Below are 24,195 nucleotides of genomic sequence, written 5' to 3'. Positions count from 1 at the left end.
CATATGACACAATGTGCATAACTCTGGCACCAATTTGTCATGAATTATGCCCCGTTTACTTAGAATTTAAGGTAAATTTTGATGCATTTTCACTGTATCTCAGTTATTACGAAATGCATTTGATTCATACTTGAAGTAGTTGTTCCATATCATCACCCACATTATATGACACAAGGTGCATAACTCTTGCACCAACATTTTATGAATTATGCCCCCTATTTGCTTAGAATTATACTTGTACAGTGCATTCGCGATGCTACGAATTGCAATTTAACGAAATACCGGTATACTACGAAAAGGTTTAGTGGTCCCGGCTGCTTTCCTTCTTATTTCTATGTTACAAAGTCGCGGTTTTACGAAAATGCAATTTTACGAAAGATGCGCTCCTACGAATGTATTGTTATGTCCTTAAAGCATGTTTTCAACTTGTTTAAGTTGCGATTTTACGAATACCTGTATCGTCCAAATTTTCACACCTTCCATAACGGCGTGAAAACGCTTTAGAGTGGAAAGTGTCACTACCATTTAGCTGGGAGTAAATGGTAATTAAAGTGTGAAAACTTAGTAATTAAATTCTAAACACATATGATGTACACTATGACACAAGTTAGTGGTTAATTTTTTCTCCTTTAACTATCAGATCGGATGGCATACCAGTCACTCTTGCTTCGATATCTATATGTCTCAAACAATCACTGCATAAAGAAATTAAAAAAAAAAAATTAAGTCCTCATCGTCTGTTTGTTGTCGTTTTATTATTCCAAACAGTTCAGTAAAGGATAGCTGAGGGTATCAGAATATGCAATTGCGATTTTTGTTCTCGTCAACAATGTACCCTATATATGTTTAATGTACAGTGAATAAAAGGTGAAGAAAAAAAAAAAACGTTTCACATTCCAGATCGAGGGCTTAGAGCGAAACTGGTCTATCTGCTTCTATTTCTATATACAGATAGACCAGTTTCGCTCTAAGCCCTCGAGATACCATCTGAATTCAGATTCGTATAAGATTTGTAGTAAACCTAGATGTACATATAAAATTGGTATACATGTACTCCTACACAAAAATCCAATGTTTAAATATCACGGGTTACGACGTGTAGATATTAAGGTGCTGTATAGCGAAATTTCCTATGCTACGCTCGAACGAAAATGCGATATTACGAAAAAAGCGACCGGTCCCTTGGCTTTTCGTAGGATCGCGATTGTACTGTATAGTGTTTTGATACACTTTATCTTTACCTTTCTTATTACTTAGTATTTTTGACACAGACTCAAGTTATTGTGCAATATCTTCATCCACCATTGGAGTCATTAAACACTCCAGTGACAGCTCCAGTTTCCTCAGATGTGCCCAGTTTCACTATCCAGCATTGAAATAGTCAAGCGCGCTGCCTCCTGTGACAGCTCTTGTTAGCTCCACTATTCGGAGAATAGGAGGGATATTCTACTCGCCACGGTGTCAGTGTGAGCTTTCTTGGTTAAAGTTTTTCGGCAACCTCTGTTTTTCTGTCATATCTTTATTACTATTGCTTCTATCTTACTGTAACTTCACATAAACATTGTCCATAATACAAACAAAGTATGTGCAGGGGCTGGGCATATACTGAAGGTCAAGGTCACCAAGGTGTTATTCTTGGTATTATTTTCATATTAATTTTTCGAAAACTTCGTTTATACACATATCTTTTGTACTTTAAAAGATGATGACTTGAAATAAGAAAATATTTCTTTATAATCATCATGTGCATGTGTGGTTACAATCCCCATAACTCTTATTGTATTTTTGACAGAATTATGCCCCTATCATACTTAAAGTATTTTTGGCAATCTTTGATCTGTGGATATAACTTTAGTACAATATCCCTTACAGAAGAAAAAGGCCTGCTGCGTACTCTTGCTGTGTACATACAGCGTATATGATGCGTACATGATGTGTACTGAAATCAAGGGCTTTAAATAGTACGCAGGATATACACGGCACATACACCGATAGTACGTTTGTAGTACACTTTTGACATGCAAATGAGCTCTGCCGCGTATTACTTGCTGCGTACATGCTGTGGACTACATAGTACACAGGATGTACGCTGGAGGAATTTAGTATGCGGGAAATAGTACACAGCATGTACGCGGCACATACACTTTTCACATGCAAATGAGCCTGCGGTGTACTACCCCTGCGGCGTACATGCTGTGTACTCCTGCGGCGTACATTCTGTGTACTCCTGGCCCATTCCTGTGGCGTACATGCTGTGTACTCCTGCTGCATACATGCTGTGTACTCTTGTGGCGAAACTGCTGTGATAATGTAAATTCCTTACCCCACCAACTTTCTTACGCAAATGCTGATCATTTGGACAGAAAAAAAACAGAAAAAAGATAAGTGACATGCATCAATAAGTATTTACCCTTACCAAAATAATGTAGATTGATGTTATCAAATAAATTAGTATGCTTTTCTTCATCCACTTTTCAATGAAAAAAATCAATTTTTGTAGCATGTAATTTGGTAAACATCTGAAGAAAATGGCTAACTACATCAAGGGGAAACAACTTTAATGCAACTAAATATAAGTGTTATAAATTTCGAAGTATCTGCGGTGTACATGCAGTCTACTATTTTCTTGTACAAGTCCCTCCTGCGTACATGCAGTGTACTCCTTAAATTTTCAGAGTCTGTGCTGCTTACTTGAAGTGTACTAGTGACCTCCTGCGTACATGCTGTGTACTCGTCGAAATAGTACGCGGCATGTACGCGGCATGCGGTGTATGTAAAATGTACTCCTCTGGCGTACTACTGTGTTCGCGGCATATACACAGCAAATACGCAGCATGTACGCCACAGAGGCTTGCTTCTGTAAGGGATAAGATAATGACTTGACACTTAATATGTATCTTTATCATCATCATCATCTGCATGTGTGGTAACAATACCCATAACTCTGATTTGTATTTTTGACCAAATTATACTTTTCTGGACATAACTTTTGTACTATATAATATAATGACTTGAAACTCAAAGTATATCTTTGCCATCATCATCAGTACCCCTTCCATACTTGACCTTTAACACCTCTGAATAGAAGGGTGCTTTTATATCTTGGTGTATCTTCCTTTGAAAGTAGAGGTCTCTTATTGAGACATAAATTCATTTTATTGTCAAATCGCCGAATAGTGGAGCGCACTGTCTTACGAACAGCTCTTGTTAGTCTTAGTAATGCTGTATGATGACGTAATGCTGCTATAGAAATTTGGTTAATTTCTGATTTTCTTATTGGAGAAAATACAATTTTTCACTAAATAAAAGGTGATCAGAAGAGACCCCCTGTATTTCTGTGAAGGGTCAGTAGATTTTCATGTTGATCTAGGCTATAAATCAGCGGTCAGTAAAACAAATCAATTATACAATTATAGCGCTTATTAATGACCCTACACGGAAATATGCTGGGTCAGTATGATAAATATAGGGTCTCAGCTACCCCCCCCCCCCACCACACACATATTCACATGAAAGTTTACTTACATACCCAGTAATAAATATTTACATGTCTGTGAAATGGTATAACATACCCAATAAAATGAAGATTGGAAAAGTAGGTTTTAGTATTTTAGAATTATTGTTTTGATAATCATGGCATTACCTTCTAATCTGGTCTTATAATGTTAGATAAGTCAGGATTTCAGACATAAACTTTTATAATAAATGGATTCTTATTTTTTAATATATACAGTTTTACAATAATTAACAAATTCTGCTGAAACTTCAGTTCAAGCTTTATGCAAAGTTTCAGGAGCATGATAAGCATAGTGAAAAAAGATACATCTTAAAAGATTAGCTTTACAAATACTGATGGCTAAGTAAAAAAATTCTTTATTTGAACTATACAATATATTTAACAGTTTATTGATGTGTTTCTTTATTATGAAATTTACATGAAAAATTATTTCCTGAATGTGTTTATAACATATTTTCATCTATAATATTTATTCTTATATGCCTGTCTCTGTTAAAACACGCTTATGCTAGAATGATGTGACGTTAACATGCGGTGACATCAAAGTTTTTGTTGCAACCAAGAAAGAGCGCTTCTATATTTTATTTACTGTTTTAGATTATAGGCATATTAGAATCTAAATGATTTATAGCAAAACCATGTTTTAACACTATTTATACTCTTGGGCGGTAATATGTCGTACAAATAATTTCACTCTGGCTGCGCCCTCTTGAAATTATTACGCCTGACGTATAACCGATCATCATGAATAAATAGTGTTAAAACACTCTTGCTATAAATTATTTCTTAATTAAAATGAATGAATAATGCCTATAATTGATCCTTCTTATGCTTGAAGAAACTAGAATGTGTCTGTAGGACACAGGGTGTGCCCCCCACTGGTACATTTGTCACAAATAAGGGGCAATAATTCAAATGTTTGCAGTCTTAATGGGGTATAGCCTCAACAAACGTTTTATGAAAAGGATTCATTATTCTAGGCCCTATACTTTTTGAGCTATGAGCATCAAAACAAAAAATCCACTATTTTGGCTATTTCAAGGGCCATAACTCTGTAATAAAAGCTAAGATTCTCAAGAAGAATGCCAAATGTGCAAGGTCACATGATGATAAAGGTTTCCTAAATTTACATCTAATACTTCCTGAGCTAGGCACATAATTAGGTGAAAAAGTGCATTTTTTTTACTATTTCAGGGGCCATAACTTTAAAACTAGGGGGTGGAGCCAGCCAAAAAATTAGAGGTTTGCAAGTTTATATCATGAGAAAGACTTATGCAAGTTTTCAACCATTTATATTAAATACTTTTTGAGCTAGGTGCGTCACAAGGTGAAAATGTGCATTTTTTGCTATTTCAGGGGCCATAACTCTAAAATTTGGGGGCTGACCCAAATGAAAAATAGAACGTGTGCAAGTTCATTTCATGATTAAGACTCACGCAAGGTTTCATGAATCTATATCATATACTTTTTGAGCTAGGCGTGTCACAAGGTGAAAATGTGCATTTTTGACTATTTTAGGGGCCATAACTCTGAAAATAGGGGGCGGGGCCAAATGAAAAATAGGAGGTGCGCAAGTTCATATCATGATTAAGACTCATGCAAGGTTTCATGAATCTATATCAAATACTTTTTGAGCTAGGCATGTCACAAGGTGAAAATGTGCATTTTTGACTATTTCAGGGGCCATAACTCTGAAAATAGGGGGCAGAGCCAGACGAAAAATAGGAGGTGCGCAAGTTCATATCATGATAAAGATTCATGCAAGGTTTCATCAATTTATATCAAATACTTTTCAAGCTAGGCGCGTCACGAACTTTGGACGGACGGATGCACGGACAAGACCAAATCTATATGCCCCCACCACTCATGGGGGGGGAGCACAAAAAGTATGAAATGTACATGTAATGGTTAGATAAGACATTTTCTGTCTGATAGTTGTTTTAGCAGAAGCGATCAACATTTTAAGACTAAAGTATAATTATTTTGTCATAATTTAAACTTAAATATGTAGGTATCATCACTAGTCAGTCAAATGTTTAGTTTTGTAATGCCGCAACATAACATTTTAAGATAATATTAATTTTTTTTTTGTATAATCTTATTAAAGGTCTTGACCATAAATTTTTACTTAAAAATATATTTACATATTATGGTAATTATAAGGACCTGTACATTGAATTGAAGCCAAACAATTCATTAATACTTTTGGCTGGATTAAAAGGGTATTAAATTGTTAAGAATAAGAAAACTTAGATTGCTACGTAAATTCTGTTTTAGAAGTTTAAGAACGTTTAATTTCAAAGTGCTGAAAAAAGTTTTTATCAGATCGTTTATGTTTTCACTTGTATATAAAGCATTGTTATTGTAAGAAAATAAAATATTGAAAATATTTATGTATTTCACCTCGGCTGTTTACGGAGTGACACAAAGTAGAAAATCTGTCTCGTAACTAAAAGAGTGCGTCTGTTTAGAGTTTATTGGTTGTGTTTGAAGAAAAAAGAATAATTTCTCTTAATTTTATATCACTTACAGGAAATAATTTTGTCAGTTTTTCTGGTGTTTAATTAAAGTAACAAAAAATGACAAAATGACATTTAATTTCTTGACTGGATTATTACCAAGAACTGGATGAAAGGTACGGTACTTGAAAGTTTTTACATGCTGTATACCCCAAATAAATTCCCTGAACAGGGTTGCATTTCTGTATAACTGGGGCAATTAATTAACAAAAAAAGCAACAGAAATTAAATTTTGTGTGTGAATATAGCTCAGTATAATTTTTTACCAAAATGATGAAATTTATTTATTATTATTTAAAATAATGCTTGAGAGTGTAGATAATTTATTCTTGCATACCAGACGGGGATTTCCAGTATTTTTACCGGTGCTGGAAAAATCCATCTTACACCCCAGGGTGTAAGATGACTCTCGTGCTGTAAATGACGTATAACGAAATACATATATGTAGAGGATTTATGTAGTAATTTATATTTTATTTAAAAAACGGAATTAAAGGTCAGTACCTTGACAGTTCCTATTGGTTCCTGATAGTATATTTCTCGATTCAAATCACGTTATTTTATCAAAAATTCATAACGTTACGCTGCAACTGATAAAACAAAACCGGACATAAACATTGTTGTTTATTTTGAAACGTCATGACGTCTTTCCTGTTTATGGACGTTGGTTTCCAGCGCTTTGTTTAAATACACTGCCATAAGAAATAGTTCTAAAAGAAAGCCGTTCGATTGATTTTATTTCTATTATTATTTCTTGAAATCGGTATGCAAGAAAAAGATTCTATCACTGGTTATAGGTGCAGATGGAAATATCCGGCTCTCGGGTAACTGTTTAGGCGGTAACTCGGCAGGGAGCCTTGTTACCGCCTAAACAGTTACCCTCGAGGCCGGATATTCCCATCTGCACCTACAACCGGTGAAAGAATCTAATATTATTTCACCTTTTCAGTCTCAGTTTATTTACTGCAGGACAGGAGATGTCCATATTTTTTCATTATGATGCCTAATATTTCTTACACAAAGTAAGAACTGTACACTGAACATCATTCCTTTAGTTTAGATGCTGGACAGGATTGATTCTGCCTTTGTGACCAGTGTAGATCATGATCAAGATCTTCACTGTTCGCCATTCAGTCAGTATCTTTTTGGTCAGCACCCCTTTTAACAATTAATGGTACTGTTCAAATTGAAAGATGGTCAAGTTCATTATAGAAATTTAGCAGGATAAGGGTTAAATTCAAACTGGAAAATAATTAAAAATTCATGAGGTACTTATTTTCATGGATTTTTTGGCTGCATACATCAGTTTGCAAAATTGAATTCTAGTTTCATTCATATACCAACATAGTGACAATATTTCATGCCAAGGAAATAAAATGATTTCACATTGTAGTAAAATGGCTTACATGTCACCATAAATGATGACTTCTTTGAAGACAGGAAGTGTTACGGTCGCTTACGCTTATGCATTCTCAGCATGCATGTTTAAAGCCAATCTCTGGCTCAGTGGGCTCAGTGATTAGAGCATTGGACTAGCACCCTAGTGACCTGGATTCGAATCCTTCTACAGGCAGTTGGGATTTTTCATCATAAAATGCTATGCTCTTTAATATCTGTTACGACTAAAAGATCCAAGAATTTGAAATCTTGCCTGGAATGTAGAATTCTTCATGCAAGGAAGCTATGCAACTGGCTTACAGAAGGTCAGTGGTTCAACCCAGGTGTCCCACCCATGATTAAAGAAAGCCTAGAGGAGCACCTTGGGTCTTCCTTCACCATCAAAGACTGGAAAAGTTGTCATATGAACTAAATTGTGTTGAAGGGATTGTATAAACAACTAAAAAAAAAAAAACCATACACCAGTACCATTTTTACAGCAATATTTCAATTTCAGTGTTTGAATAAAGTTTCTGGTAGATGTTGTTGTGAAGAAGAGTAAAATGTGTTTACAATTTTATTAGAAGAAATTAATTTCTTTTATGCACTATCTCTTACGATGGTAAATCACTGCTAACACAAACATAAGAGTTAAGTGGAATGACCTCCCTCGTCTAATATGTAATCCAGGATTAATTAATTACACTAGATTAAAAAAGTATAAATAATGTACATTTGTCAAGGAGTGTGTTATATACTTTAAATACCGAGGATTAATAAATTTATACAAATTGTGCTTAGGCTGAAAGGGCTTCGAAAATGTGGAATACTCAACAGTCATAAATTGCAGTCTTAATGACTTTAAAATTTTCTATATATTAAATGATGAAGTATTATTTCATTACATTAACAATAAAATTTATGTTTTTTGTGGAGGATGACACTGTTTGAATTTTATTGACATTATGTCATTTTTAATTATCATATTTGATATATATGGTGGCTGGTTTATGCCATTCTGTTGTTTCCATCTGTCCCTGACAAGCGTCGTTATGACGCCCCGCCGAATGTCACCTGGGTGAACATCGCCCCACCAAATGTCTTCCCCATTGAACCTTGGGCTGCAATGAATGGTGCCAGGACCAACATTACCCCATGGAACGTTGCCTAAATGGCACAAATCAGCCACCATAGATATGAGTATAGTACATTATAGTATGTACTAGTGACTGAATTTGAGGTGTGGAAGTTTGCTTCAAAATTAACTTAAAATAAAGGAGCATAGATTAAAAAAAATAATAAAAAAGGAAGAAAATATATAATTTTGAATATGCCTTCATTTGAGAGAGGAAAAGAGGCATATTTACTATATATTTACTTTTGTTGTCTCAGAAACTTCTTTACTGAGATTTTAGTGCTACAAATAACTTTGTTGTATATTGGAATTATGTAGTTGTGATTTACAATGACTTATTCTGTTTTCAGAAATTTATTTCTTTTATCTACATAGAAAATGGAGGACAACTCTGTACCTGAAGATCTGGTATGTATTTTGAACATTGTATAAAAATTATTTGCATATCTAAAATTTGAACAAAGATTTTTTCAAATGTGCAACTCCTGCAGAGACAATCTAATATTTTATAAGAAGTATGTTATATACAAAAGATGCTCCACCTCAACTTCTATTTCCAGCTCCACTTCCAGCTCAGGTTTCAGCTCCACTTCCAGCTCCAATTTCAGCTCCACTTCTAGCTCCAATTCCAGTTCCAGTTCACTTCTAGCTCCAGTTTCAGCTCCACTTCCAGCTCCAATTTCAGCTCCACTTCTAGGTCCACTTCAGATTCAGTTCACTTCTAGCTCCAATTTCTGCTCTACTTCCAGCTCCAGTTACAGCTCCAATGTCAGCTCCACTTCCAGCTCCAATTTCAGCCCCACTTCCAGAATAGAAGCTTGTCATACTTGGTTAAAGCATCATTCAATGTTGTATATTTTTAGGGGGATCAGTGGATAAAAGAGACATGACCTGGGCCGAGATTCCTCAGTGTATTTGTTTACTGTTTGTATTTTCTATCAAAGTTTTTACATTTTATGAGACATTAAGTTTAAGACTCAGACAGTAGCTAGTGTAGCAATGTAGTTAGATAATTAATTAGAGTGAATGAGAATTGAGACAATAATACAAATATTAGAATGGTGGATTTATAGTTGGTTCAATTAGTGTAGTACTGATTCCAGATATTTTTTAAACAATGTGTTAATTATAATTAATATCATCATACAGAGATTATTTAATGAAATAAGTATAAAGAAGGGGTTGGTGCACATTTCATCACCCCTTATCTAGCGAACCAAGTCTGCTATAATTTTGCTTTTCTTTTTGGTTTATTGCAACAAAAGGATTAATCTATATAGATATAACATTTTGATATTTTAATCGAACAATAAAAGACCAGTGTTTGAAAAAAAAAAAATTATATCATGTTGCAATAGAGTTAAGTATGATAAGCTTTAAGGGGTTGTTTAATCATGTAATATTTTCTCTGACTTTGTGCACTAGGATCACCTATGAAATAAAAGGCTGATCAAAAGTGATTTATAAGCCCACAAAATTAAAGAAATTGAGTTTTGTAAAAAGTTATTTTGTTAACATACATATAGAGGATGTTTATAGATATCTTTCACCAGTGAACATAGTGAACACTAGGCCATATCTTAATGAGTGGTGTAGTCAAAAAATGAAAATTTAGAATCTGGTGTTGGTGTAGATAAAGATATTGTAAATAAAAAAGCACTTGCTGTATTATATTTTCAGTGGATGTGGCCAAATATCACCCATTTTGTAGTTTGGTACCAGTGACAAGTGTATTTTGTATTCTTCACCTATTAACAAAAAAAGTTCACTGTTACATTTCACAACCTCATTGAAATATATATATATATATATACATGAAAATAAAATACAATAATTTCTTTCAGAGGCTGAATAGTTTGACATCCCTTGTTTTCAATGCCAGCAGTATTCGAGAGTTGAAATATGCAGTGGTAGAAGTATTTGATATATTCTACGATATTGTAACAGAGCCTATAAATTGCTACGCAGATCTCAAGAAAAGACTGACCTCATTGGTAAATTTTTCTTATACTCCTGTTTTCCTTATTTGTAGTTACGATATTCTATGCTGTGTTACACTCTTGAATTTATCTCCAGTTCAGTTACACTAGTGAATCTATCCCTTACTGAATAAGATCTGTAAAAAAATCCTTCGGAAGCAAAGAATGCAACCAAGATTAATGAAACAGAGAGAAGAAAAGTCTGTCTTGAACTTGACTTGTTGATTCAAAACAAGTCACATGTTTTACTTTTTACGCAAGGCACTCTATTTGCACCCATTACTAAAGTTCATGTTCATTTGATACAGATTCTGAAGTTCAGAAAGTCTCCAGTACATCCTTTGAAAGTGTGGATGTATATAAAAGGAGCATATAAAAAGTTTCATATGATGTCCATGTGATGGCTTTGTTTTTGAAGTTGCTTTGAAGTATGGTATAGGTATATGTTAAGCAGGGTAAATTATATGAACCTGTGCTTGTTTTTGGAGGGGCCATGCACTAAACTTCTTTCATGGATTTATATAATGAAGACATATCATGCACCATTGCACAATACTTTTTTCCCAATAAATTTGACAGAATGCTTTCCAGACCATCTTAGTCTGAAACTGTTAGGTAGGTTACACTCAAGATTTTTATATTTTTTTATTTCAAGCTGGAAAAGGATATCTAAAAAAGACTTTAGAATAATGCAATATTTAATTACTTCTGTATGAAAAACCTCATAATTATTAGTTCCTTTTGGTTTTGTGTTTGAAGTTTTTGTTTAAAGAAGAAAATGTTTGGTCTAACCCTGAAGAAATTTTGTACTGGGTTCAAAACTTCTTTCTGATTAAAACAGATGAACAGTTTTGTATGGTGGTATGTTTAGGACATGCATTTATTTTTTTTAAGATTAAATTATCTTGTGCACACTACATCTTATCTGGAGCGCTTGACATCTTATCTCGTATGTTATGAGCTCGAGATAAAATGCCGTGCGCACAAGATAATTTAATCTAAAAAAAATAACTGCATGTCCTAAACGTACCACCAAAGTTTTGAGTCAAATAAGGCATTGCTGTGACATACGGTATAGCAAAATATACAGACTTCTTGTAAACTCTCTACAGGGTGAGAAGAACTGGGATAAGATCAGAAAGTCATACTTACAGAACAGTGAGGTGGGATATTGTAATGGAGATTTCACAGAGGATGAGAGGAACAGCGTTGTCAAAATACTCCTTGACTTTGTGTCACTGCTGGATAAATGTTCACAGTCTGTGTTCAGGAAAGTGGAGGTAGTTTTCTATTTGAAAATGTTCATTTTGGAATTAGCATCTAACATTTCAGTTACTATTATAAGTGGATGGTCCGGCATCCATTGTCCATCATCCTGTGGCAACATATTTACTTTAACATCTTCTCTTCTGGAAGCGAATCTTAGAGAAACTTAGTCAGTAGCATCCAGGCATGGACCTGTATAAAGTTTGTTCAAATGCTTCACTTTGGCCCCTTTAATGTTCCGCCAAATTTATAAAGCAAAAACCTTCTCCTCATGAACTGCTTGATGGATCTTCATCAGATTTGGTCTTTAGCATCATTACAAGGACTTCTCCAAAATTTTCTCAATTTTAAGGGGCTACTAGAGCTAAAAATAGAAATACTGTGAAACAACTTCTTCTCATATACCGCTTGATTGATCTTCATCAAACTTGGTCTGTAGTACCTCTCCCATATTTGCAAATGGGAACAGTCAGCTCCTTTCAGGGGCTGTTAAGGCTAAAAATGAAAATACCTTTAATCAACTTCTCATGAACTGCTTGCTGAATCTTCATCAAACTTGGTGTGATGCATAATTATCAGGTCCACTTCCAAATTTGTTCAAATGGAGATGTTTGTCTCCTTCCTATAGATAATAATAGAAATGTTTTTAAATGACTTTTTCTCTTAAACCGCTTAATTGATCTTCATCAAATTTGATTTGTAGCATCTCCTAAAACTTTAAAAGACATCTTCTCATGAAACTGTGGGTGAATCTTCATTAAACTTAGTTTGTAGCATCATTGTAAGGTCTTGCCCCAAACTTCAAATGGAGGCACTTGGCCCCTTTTAGGGGCCTGTGGAGCTTAAAAATAGAAAGACCTGTCATGAAGTGCTTGATGGATCTTTATCAAAATTGGTCCGAAGCATCTGTAGTGTCATTGTAAGGTCTCAAATGTGTTCAAATGGTTCTGTTCTGTCCCTTGTAGGGGACACCAGAGCCAAAAATAGAAAAAATCATTTTCTTATCTTGAGATTTGTTCTAATGGGAACACATTTTTGGGCTGTCACAGCAAAATGTAGAAAAACAAACAAAAAGACTTTTATCATTTTAAAGATCTTCTTAAAGGATGTTCACCAAACTTGGTCAGACACAAGGTCAGATGATCACATAGATTATGAACTTATGAATCAAGTTGTATTTTGTGTTAGGGTAAAGACATTACCATAATATGATAATACTTCATTTTCATTTTCATTTTCATCCACATTGTGGCCACACCAGAGAACACAGTTGGGATGACCAAAATGTGTCTATTGTTCTGAAGAGGTTAATGTATGGAGAATTTTGTCTGAAGGATAAGAAAACCTCTGTCTTCATAGAGAGGCATTTTGCTCTCTGAAAATGTTGTAAACAGTGGTTATGATATACCTGCTTTTCAATATGTAATGTCTTCTTACTTTTTTCTGTCTACAGGAGAAACAAAATGAGATTCTGGCGATGGAGGGCAAAGTAAATACAATGGAGGGTATGTATTGCTGATGGTGGCAGCTGTTATTTTCAGAAGGGTAAACCAGTCTAGCCTAAGTTAAATGTTGGAGCATTCTACCCAGTTGCTGCCCATGTCTATAATTATGATACCCAAAGGACATTTTGGGCCTTCCTCTACCTCTGTCGAAGCTAAAAGTTGCCTGAGGGCCTTATGTTCCAAATAAAATCTATTCAACCAGAGCTCTTAACAGTCTATAGAATAAACAAATAGGCCTATAATATGATTCAATTCACTTTTAAGAGACATACCTAGAGATGTATATCACATTAGCAAGACTCCTAAAATAGAGGAAAGTGTAAAGTACATAAAAAAGATAAATCAGTATTTTAGGTTGAAATTGTATTAGTTATTATGTAAATGTACCTAATTCTTTCCACTTTGAAATATAAAAATATCAACATAAATCTAGAGGCTTGCCCCTTCAACTGCTTGTAACACTGTAAAACAGAGATTAACTGACAAATTTAATCTATCTAGACTATTTAAGCAATAAATGTATATCAGTATTATTTTCTACTGCAAAACAGATTAGAAACTCTTACAAAAATATAGGCTGAAATCTCACTAAACCTGTGAAAACCATATAATATATTAATATATTATGAGATCTTACTTATCGATGAGCACTTAGCATCGATGAGCACTTAGCTAATAAGGTGCTTGATAAATTGATCTGATTGATCAATGATAGAAAACAGCCTGTACAGGTCTGTTACAGTGAAAACCTGCTTGCTCAAGCCACAATGAACCAAGCTTGGGATCAACTTGAGCAATTATTATGTTCGTTATTGTTTCTATCTCGAAGGTACAGCCTGTGTGTCGGCGTTAGCATCGGCATCTGTGTTCAAACACTTATTTACTGAGATAAACTGACTTACACTGCACAGGTTCCATAACTCGAAATTTTGCTTTTTTACAAAATTATGCCCCTTTTTGGACTAAGCAATTTTTTGTTTAGTGTTTGTATGTAAGCTCATTACCCACTAGTCTTAGGCCTAAAATAAAATTGTTTGTTTCCAGTATCCCGACCTACCCTAAATTATTTGCCCCACCCTACGTTTTTTTATGGCCTTGGAGATTTTTGTTGAGCCCGCTTGCAGAAGCGAGGACAAAGTTGTCCAAATGGCTGTTCAGTGTATGTGCGTGCGAGTGACTGTGTGTGTGCGCGTGCGTCCGTTAGTCTGGATTTGTTTGTCCGGACCATAACTTTGACATGCATGGAGCAATCTCGTTTATATTTGGCATGAATGTTAATCTCAGTGAGACGGAGTGTCATGCGCAAACCGCGGATTCCTATCTCAAGGGTCAAGGTCACACTTGGAGGTCAAAGGTTAAATTCAATAATGACTTTTGTCCGGAGCATTTCTTCTTCATGCATGGAGGGATTGTGATGTAACTTGGCACAAATGTTCACAACCATGTGGTTGAGTGTCATGCGCAAGAACCAGGACCCTAGGTCCCAAGGTCACACTTAGAGGTCAAAGGTCAGATACAAGAATGAATTTGTCCGGAGCATTTCTTTTTCATGCATGGAGGGATTTTGATGCAACTTGGCACAATTGTTCACCATGATGAGACGGAGTGTCATGTGCAAAAACTTAGAATTACTTCCCTTTGTTATTACTATAATTAGCTTATATTGTAACTTTTTTATTACTGGTCGTAGGGAAAAATCAAGACCACTTTTCTGTAGTACAATATGCATGTTGCATCCAATTTTGAGGTGTATTTTGACCTACTTTTACTGGTAAGGATTTTTGTGTGGACTTAGATTTTTTTAAAGATTTACTTCCCTTTGTTGTTATTATAAATAACTTATATTGTAACTTTTTGCAATCATTTTTTATTTGGCATAAACGTTTGCCTCAATGAGACATGTGCAACTCCTAGTCCTTTTGACAGCTGGTGGGCTCGACATGTTGCCCGTGGGCATCTAGTTTTTTCAACCTTTTAACAAAAAGTTGCAAAACTGCACTTTTTGTGCTTTAAACATGTTCAGTGAACTTAACTTACTAATGCACTAAAGGCATAAATTATTCCCCATATATGACTTTTATACTTATTCAGTTAACAAGGCTGTTGAATAGTGGAGAGTTGCTGTATTCCGACTGCACTTGTTGTTAAGTTAAACTAAGTTTCGACCATCATGCAGCTTCACTCCCTGGATAAGTATTTTACTAATACCTTTGCAGCCTCAAGCAATTTTGTGTTTTACTGTATCTGTCATTTCTTTATTTACAGAGAGAATAAGAAAGATGGATGTAGTAATTGAGTCACAAAAGACATTCTACACTGAGAAAATTGCAGAAAACAGTGATTATGCTGCACAAAATATGCACCTTTTACAACAAATATCAGAGAAAAATAAACAAATCACAGAGTGAGTTATATACTTCTTTTGTATACAATGTTTAAGCATTTTTGCACTTGATAATTTTTTTTTTAAGTTTTACTACCGATGTATTCAAATGATTTATTATGATAATTGTTAGTAAAAAAGCCACATTTTGACATGGTCCTATTTTTAACCAGGTTTTCAACGAAAATCTGAGTTATTAGATTGGGGTATGTCGTTGGTCGGGCAGGCAGGCGGGCGGGCGGGCGGGCGGCGGCGTCAAACTGGTGTTTCCGGTCAATAACTTTTGTTTCGGTACAGATATTTTAATAAAACTTGGTATGTATGTAGCTTATATCAAGACAAAGGCTGGGATTGATTTTGGGTTTTCTGGGGTCAAGGTCAAGGTCACTGTTACTTAAAATAGAAAAAGGGTTTCCGGTCAATAACTTAACTTAGGAATGAGCTATCATGATGAAACTTGGTGTATAGAAAACTTATATAAAGTTGTAGCTTGGGATTGATTTTGGGGTTTCTGGGATCAAGGTCAAGGTCAAGGTCATTGTTTCTAAAAATAGGGTTAGGGTTAGGTAAGGGTTAGGGTTATGGTTAGGTTAGGTTAGGGTTAGGGTTAGGGTTGTGCTTTAAAGTGGTGCACTGTGATTCAGTATACTTTTTTATTCTTATGAAAAGTGTTGAAAACCTGGTTTCGTGGCATTGCCGCGTTTCTTGTAAAATACTGTGAAATGTTTCAACTTTCATGGACAGAACATTTAGTTTGTTTCTTTCATTGTGACATGTAAATTTATGAATTTCAAGTTTGGAAAATAAAACAAAATGTGATTTTTGTTAGGTTGTTGGGACTTTGGTTTTTGGAGTGAATTAACCACAAAATATATAAAAAAAGTATTTCCCATCAATATTTAAGCTTTTGAACTATTATAGCAAAAATACCCAAAAAACATGATGTTCTATTTAGGCTTATACAATATTTCCATATTAATATATTTGGTAGTGAATTATTGTCTTATTTAATTTCGATGCATTCACCTTTCAGTAGAGTTCAGTTTCATATTGAAGGGGAGTGTAGTTTTACATACATATTAAGAGAAAGATAGCACTACATTACTGAGATAAGACTTGTAAAGAATCTGTCAAATTCTGTTCAAGGGGAATATACAACAGACAGTCTGTATAGAACAATGACATCACTATACCAGTAACATCTCTTTCAGTTGTAGTATGATTGTTTCTTCACAAGTTTTCATTTGTTGAGAAAGAAATATTGTCAGATCTCGTTCAATGGTCCTCTCTCATATTAGTTTCTTAGCACTCCACATGATATTATTATTATTATTATTATTATTATACCAGATTTATAGATGTAGAATCATCACACTGAAATGAGATTTTTTTACCTTTTTTTTACAGGTTAGAAAGAAATAACAATCAACAGCTTTGGGAAAAGGAAAAACAAAAACTTTTAAAAGAGTCAACAGACAAGTATGAATATAATTTATTCCGTAATTGAGTCTGATACATGTGTCATAATATATCAAGTGACTGAGTCCAATGCTGAGTCTGATACATGTGTCATATGTTTAGTGATAACTTAATTGAGTCTGATACATGTGTCATATATTAAGTGATAACTTAGAGTTGTTTAGAATTTGCAAAACAAAGTGCTTCAGATAGTTTGTTTTTGTTTAGATCTATGAATCAATACAGTAAGTTGCACTTGTTCTAAGACTAGGTATATTTTGTTACCTTGATATGTCACAATTTCTCTTCACATTTACCATTAAACTATGTTTAGGATATATGAAAGATCACCTGTACTGTTAGCAAGTTAGCAAGACCGAACGATAAGCTTCCTAGACAAGTTTAACTGTACTTTGATTAAGTTAAAGTATTCTAATGCAGTTCTATAAGTTGGTTAATAAGCCAAATCTGTTTCTTTTGAATTTTAGGGGATGTATTTTAATAAAGGATATTTTTCTAGTTTTCAATTCAAAAATACATGTATTGTATAGTTATTGTCTATTTATAGAATTACACAGTTAGAGAGAGAGATAGAGAATCTACAGCAACAAAATGAAAGTTATAAAATCCGTCTGTCTGTAAGTGTGATATTGTCTTTTTATACTTAGTTGTACATTGTGTACTTATTTAGTTGTACATTGTGTACTAGATGTTCATTGTGTACTAGTTGTACATTGTGTACTAGTTGTACATTGTTTACTAGATGTACATTGTGTACTAGATGTACATTGTGTACTAGTTGTACATTGTGAACTAGATGTTCATTGTGAACAAGATGTATATTGTGTACTAGTTGTACATTGTGTACTAGATGTATATTGTGTACTACATGTACATTGTGTACTAGATGTTCATTGTGAACTAGATGTATATAGATGTATATTGTGTACTAGATTTACATTGTGTACTAGATGTATATTGTGTACTAGATGTACATTGTGTACTAGATGTATACTGTGTACTAGTTGTACATTGTGAACTAGATGTACATTGTGTACTAAATGTACATTGTATACTAGTTCTACATTGTGTACTAGTTCAACATTGTGTACTAGTTTGACATTGTGTGCTAGATGTGTACTAGTTGTGCATTGTGTACTACATGTTTATGTTCATTTTTTATTAGAAACATTATGTACTAGATGTACATTGTGTACTAGATGTACATTGTGTACTAAATGTACATTGTTTACTAGATGTACATTGTGTACTAGATGTACATTGTGTACTAGATGTACATTGTTTACTAGATGTACATTGTGTACATAGAAATTATATCTAAAACTTGCACAGTGGCATTCATTTTCTGTCAAAGGTTTTATAAAAATTGAAAAACTGATTTCTGAATATAGAAAATTTGTCAGTCACTAATATAGAAAAGCCAAGTAATTTTGATATAATTTTAAATAAACTGGAGGCTTTCATATGTTTTGCTTACTGGTTTCATTGCCATGCACTATCAGCAGCTTCTCTGTAAAACTGCCAGTTAGGTTGACCAGTGTTGTTCTACTCAACTCACTCATTACTTCCAAACATAGATTCGGGTCAAGGTTGAATTAATGAATTGATTTAAGATCTGTTCAAACACTACGGCTTTGCTAGTGGATCAAGCTCATGTCCTCAAATTTTTTGAATCCTCATGTTCCCCTTACTGAGCTTATTGTATAGATTGTGGCATTGACTTCAAACAGCTAAAACTTAAATCTTCATTTTTTTGCAGACGAGAGACAGCTCCTACAAACAGTTACGAATAAAGAATCAGCTGCAGTCAGAGAGGTTGAACAGTCCTGTACCCTCTAGTGAGGACAGTGATGACAGTATGAGTACCTGCAAACTTAGTCAGAAAAATTATATGCAAGATAAGGTAAACAATTTTACCATAGTTACTGTACTATAGATATAATCTGTTTGATTGATATTAATGCTGTTTTTCTACAGTACTTCATTGATGCGATGCAACAGCAGTAGTGTTCCTTGGATTCTGTACAAGAACTGACTTGTTCTTCATAAGGCCTAAAAAAATTCTTTGTTTCCGGTAACATGCTAAAAAAAAAATAGGGTAGGTAGGTCAGAATTTTTTTTTTTTTTTATTTATTTTTTTATCAAGAGAGACTTTTCAAAAATTATTTTTGTGTCAAAAAATGAATGCAAACCATGTGGTTATAGAACATCAGTAAGTTGATTTCTAACATCAATCAGCATGTTTAAAGCATAAAAAGTGCAGTTTTGCAACTTTTTGACACTTTTTGTCAAAAAGTTGAAAAAAATATTCTCCAAGGCCACAGAAACATTTAGGGTCGGGCCAAAAATTTAGGGTAGGTTGGGATACTGGAAACAAACAATTTTTTTTACGCCTAAGTAACTGACATCTCTAAAATATTGAAACAAATAGTTCTTAAAAAACAAAGGGAATTTTGTGATGGACAGCCCCTTTTAAAGAAACATAGAAGATGAAAATATGTTTTTGCTAATTTTTTTTGACGCAAAATTACAGAAACGTATGTCTATACCAGTAGTAATTCAGATATGATTTATCTGTTACTGTTAATAATATTTTCCTTCTTTATGCTATCTTTTTATCTTTAGATAATATGTTGAGGTAATAAAAGTAAGTTTTAATTTCCAAAAACTTACCATTTTTTATGGGAATCCTACATACCCATTTTATTTAGTCTTTACATTAATTTTTAAACCCCCAGATACAAAATATCTCTCGCCCAGGAGATCACATGTATGGTGGGGGTATATTGAAGTCATGCATGTTTGTCTGTCCGCCTGTCCATATTTATGTCTGCTCCATATCTTTTTAACTACTGGGAAGATTTTTAAAAGACCTGCATTAGTTATCAACCACATCAAGACAACATGCATAGCATACAACCCAGAATACTAGGTCCAAGGTCAAGATCACATTTGGAGGTCAAAGGTCATATGGCTTGACTAAATGTCTGCTCCATATCTTCTAAATGGCTTAGAAGACTTTCATAAAACTGGCTTCAAATATATGCCTCGTCGAGACTATGAGCAGAATGCACAATCCAGGTCACCTGGTCTAAGCTCAAGGTCAAGGTCACACTTGGAGGTCAAATATCAGATAGCTTAACTTAATTTCAGTTTCATATCTTCTAAACTACTTAGAAGAGTTTCATAAAACTAGATTTGAGTATTTACCTCATCAAGACAACATGCAGAGCTCACAACCTAGGTCAATGGATTATAAGGTCACATGTCTCACTTGGAGGTCAAAGATCAGATAGCTTAAATTTGTGTCCATTCCATATCCTATTTAACACAGGAAAGATTTTCATAAAACTATATCATTAATTGTAAACCTCATTAAGATGTCATGCAGACTGCACAACCCAAGTCACTACTTCCAAGGTCAAGGCCACACTTGGAGGTAAAAAATCAAATAGCTCAACTTTATGTCCCTTTCATATTTTCCTAACCACTGGATGGATTTTCATAAAACTAGCAGAATTGTCAACCTCAGTAATGCAACAATGCAGAGCTCACAGACAGCGTCTAGTAGATATATTGCTTTTAAGTTAACTAGGGTTTCCTATTTGATCATAATCCTCTGAATGGAGTTTTCTATACAGAATTAAGATCATTAACTTCTTATATATTATCTCCCTGAATGTACTTTTACAGAACTCAGTTCATTTACTTCTTGTCCATGATTTTTCTTTATGTAGTTTACTAAGTTTTTTTTTAATGATTTTGTTTATGAAGTTCTTATTTATGTTTCTGCAGGACATAGTTTATTTAGAAAAGAAACTGTATGATTTACAAACAACTACATGTGGAGTTATTGGGGGAATGAAAACAGACTTTAAGTAAGTTAGTTTTTTAATGATATATAAAGTACTTTGTTAATTTCATTCATATAACATTTATCCCTTGAAAAGGCAGAGCAAAACATTTTGGTGTTGGCAGTCCATTCTTCATCAGTAATATTGTAGTAGCAGTTAGTTACTGGAGTTGATATTAATTTTGTTTATTGTGTTTATGTTTACTCAAGGCTGCTGTCTTGCAAATTGTTTGAAAATTAGTATGGCAAGAGTTATTACCCTTTGACTGATTAAAAACTTCCACATATATATTGTGGTAATGATTTGTTGATTTGAGTAGACATTTGGTGTGAGTGTTGAATTGTTTAATATCAAGTGAATATGACCTGATGCGCAGGCTGATTTTGGTCTGCACTGGTAGCAAAGACAGAATCACTCCCCGCCAGCACGCTAAAGGTTCGTTGCATCACAGATAACTGGAAATTGCTTTGGGATTTTAATGAAAACGGTCCCAGTCCCATATTTTAACACTTCTGAAATTAAGATGTCTGAAAATATGAAAATATTTCTTTTTTCTTTCAGACAGTTAGCACACAAATTCATTGACCCAGAAAAAGGTCAAGTAGATGAAAATTTTAAAGTTTTATCAGCAAGGATGGATCGTGTATATAAAGCTGTAGCAGAGGCCGAGGTGGAAAAAGTGAAAGAAGTTCTTCCACCTCACTATAAATATTTAGAGGATGTAAGCTCACTTTAATAATATCAGATATATGTGTTCCCCAGCCAAAGGCATGCAGGTCTTAATTTTCTGATACAGAACAGCGTTTTTGCCATAAAAATATTAATTTAGAGAAAAAGGAGTTGTAAAGTAGGAAAAATTAAAATGTTGTAGCTATCCTAGATTTCAGCAAGTTAAAGAAGTACCAGATTTAATGCTGATCTTAAGTTAGAATAATCATACATATATGTAATGATACTGAGACAATTTATAATGATAACAAAATGAATATGTGCAGTTAAACCTAAAGACAACATATGAACACACACCAGGAGCTGGTTTTATTCTTTACAAAGTGAATCCTCCAAAAGTATATATATCTGCCTGCATATTATGATGAATGTTTAACTCTTTCTGGTGTGATCTGTATATACAGTGTCAACAATTTCAGGACAATTTTAAAGTAAAGAAAATCAGGAGATTATCACAGCCCATAATTTCACCATCTCAAAGGTATGTTCTGATGTTAGCTTGACTATCCAAACAATAAGAATGGCTATTGCATTCACCTCAGCATCGGCATCCTGTTTGTTAAAATTTTCAAAAGTCCAATATCTTCTTCATTACTTAAGATATTCCACACAAACTTGCTGCACTTGCTCATACTGAAAATGTTTGTTAGTCTTCTATCTTCAATATTTTTAGTATTATGGCCCTTTTTAACTTAATGTTTTGGTTGAAGTTTTTATAAAGGCTTAGCCTAATATTGTCTTCATTACTTACGATATTCAGCTGAAACTTGTTGTACTTGTTCATAGTGACAGTGTACATTAGTTTGACAAAACGCATAACTTCAACTGCAGTATCTCTAGAGTTACGCCCCTTTTTAAGTTAGAAAAGAGTACCCTGTCATGTTTTTATCTTTTGCACATATTTTGTTAAAACTTCACACCCATCTTTCAGGTAATAACAGACTGTTACAGCTTCACCTCCCATAACTCTGTATGATTTGTAACAGAATTATTCCCCTTCTTGGACTGTCTCCAAAGGCAGTGCAGATATTGAGTTGAAACCTCATACATGTACAAGGTATTGAGGTGGATAGAACATGGTGACAGGTGCATGGCCCATAACTCTGGATTGTATTTTGACAAAGCTATGGCCATTTTTAGAATTGGAAAATCAGGTTAAAGTTTTACATGGAAATTACTCAAAAAAATTCAGATACTTGGCTGAAACATACAAATGTTGGACGCATTTGATGATCACGGCATCAAGTCCCATAACTCTGTCATGAATTTGGTTAATATATCTTTTCATTGGTAGAAAATCCATTTTACTGATAAGCACCTTTGAATAATCAAGCATACTGTCATTAGACAGCTCTTGCTATGGTTACACATTTAGGACCTGCATACAACAATCTTATGTTTATGTAGAGTTGGCTTATAATGTGGTTATTGAGAATCTTTAAGTCCTAACTTTTGTCTTGGCCTTTGCATTTGAACAAAATAATATTTATGCAAAGTTTCATAAAAAGATAAGTAGATAAAACATAAATAAAAGAAAAAGAAACTTAAGTTACTTATTCACACTTTTCAAGTCTTCTCAAAATGGTTCATAAAAACCTTTTGTATAACATTGATAAGTTTATTTGTAAAAGTATCCCGGTTATGTCCCATGGAAAGTATCTGTGTAAAGTACCATGGAAAGTATCCCTGTTATATACCATGGAAAATATCCCTGTAATGTACCATGGAAAATATCCCTGTAATGTACCATGGAAAGTGTCCCTGTAATATACCATGGAATATATCCTTGTAATGTACCATGGAAAGTATCCCTGTAATATACCATGGAAAATATCCCTGTAATATACCATGGAAAAATATCCCTGTGATGTACCATGGAAAATATCTCTGTAATATACCATGGAATATATCCCTGTAATGTTCCATGGGAAATATCCCTGTAATTGCCATTGAAACTGTTCTTGTAAAGTACCATGGAAAATATCCTTATAAAATAATATAAAAAGTACCTTTGAAAAATACTGTGGAAATTATCCTTGTAAAGTGCCTTGGAAAGTATTCTTGTAACACAACATGAAAAGTACCCCTGTAATATACCATGGATAGTATCCATTTAATGAACTATGGGAAGTATCCCCGTAGAATACCATGGAAAAAATCTCAGTAAAGTACCATGGAAAATACCATAAAAATACCATGGGAATTATCCCTTTAAAAAACCATGGAATACTTTCTTTTAAAGTACCAAAACAATGTTTCAAATGGACTTAAACATCTCAGTTCTTAAAAAGAGGAAGGGATGACTAGGGGGAGGAGATGTGTGGTGTTTTTATCATCATCCATAAAAGCTAGTGTCCAAGTTTCAATTGAATTTATATGATTTATCAAATGTTAAGTTGTATGTACTGGACTGAACAAAAAAATATTAAACACCTTTTGGCTGAAGTTAGTG

The 24,195-nt window shown here is 34.0% G+C and overlaps 1 protein-coding gene across 1 annotated transcript in view; it reads left to right on the top strand.

Moving 5' to 3' along the window:
- Positions 1-8,627: 8,627 nt before the first annotated feature.
- LOC123555194 (GRIP and coiled-coil domain-containing protein 2-like) overlaps positions 8,628-24,195 on the top strand; it is a 50,196-nt gene continuing 34,628 nt past the window's right edge. The window contains exons 1-11 of the mRNA XM_053548825.1: positions 8,628-8,956; positions 10,393-10,542; positions 11,640-11,807; positions 13,247-13,298; positions 15,564-15,702; positions 17,089-17,160; positions 17,708-17,777; positions 18,920-19,063; positions 20,956-21,038; positions 21,576-21,735; positions 22,163-22,224. Of these exons, the coding sequence (XP_053404800.1) occupies positions 8,927-8,956; positions 10,393-10,542; positions 11,640-11,807; positions 13,247-13,298; positions 15,564-15,702; positions 17,089-17,160; positions 17,708-17,777; positions 18,920-19,063; positions 20,956-21,038; positions 21,576-21,735; positions 22,163-22,224 (1,130 nt within the window). The 5' untranslated portion in view covers positions 8,628-8,926. The remainder of the gene's footprint in view (positions 8,957-10,392; positions 10,543-11,639; positions 11,808-13,246; positions 13,299-15,563; positions 15,703-17,088; positions 17,161-17,707; positions 17,778-18,919; positions 19,064-20,955; positions 21,039-21,575; positions 21,736-22,162; positions 22,225-24,195) is intronic.

The sequence above is a fragment of the Mercenaria mercenaria genome, chromosome 7, assembly GCF_021730395.1.
Source record: "Mercenaria mercenaria strain notata chromosome 7, MADL_Memer_1, whole genome shotgun sequence".
Lineage (NCBI taxonomy): Eukaryota > Metazoa > Mollusca > Bivalvia > Venerida > Veneridae > Mercenaria > Mercenaria mercenaria.
Note: the sequence above shows the minus strand (reverse complement) of the source record. Positions and strands in the feature narration are given on the sequence as shown.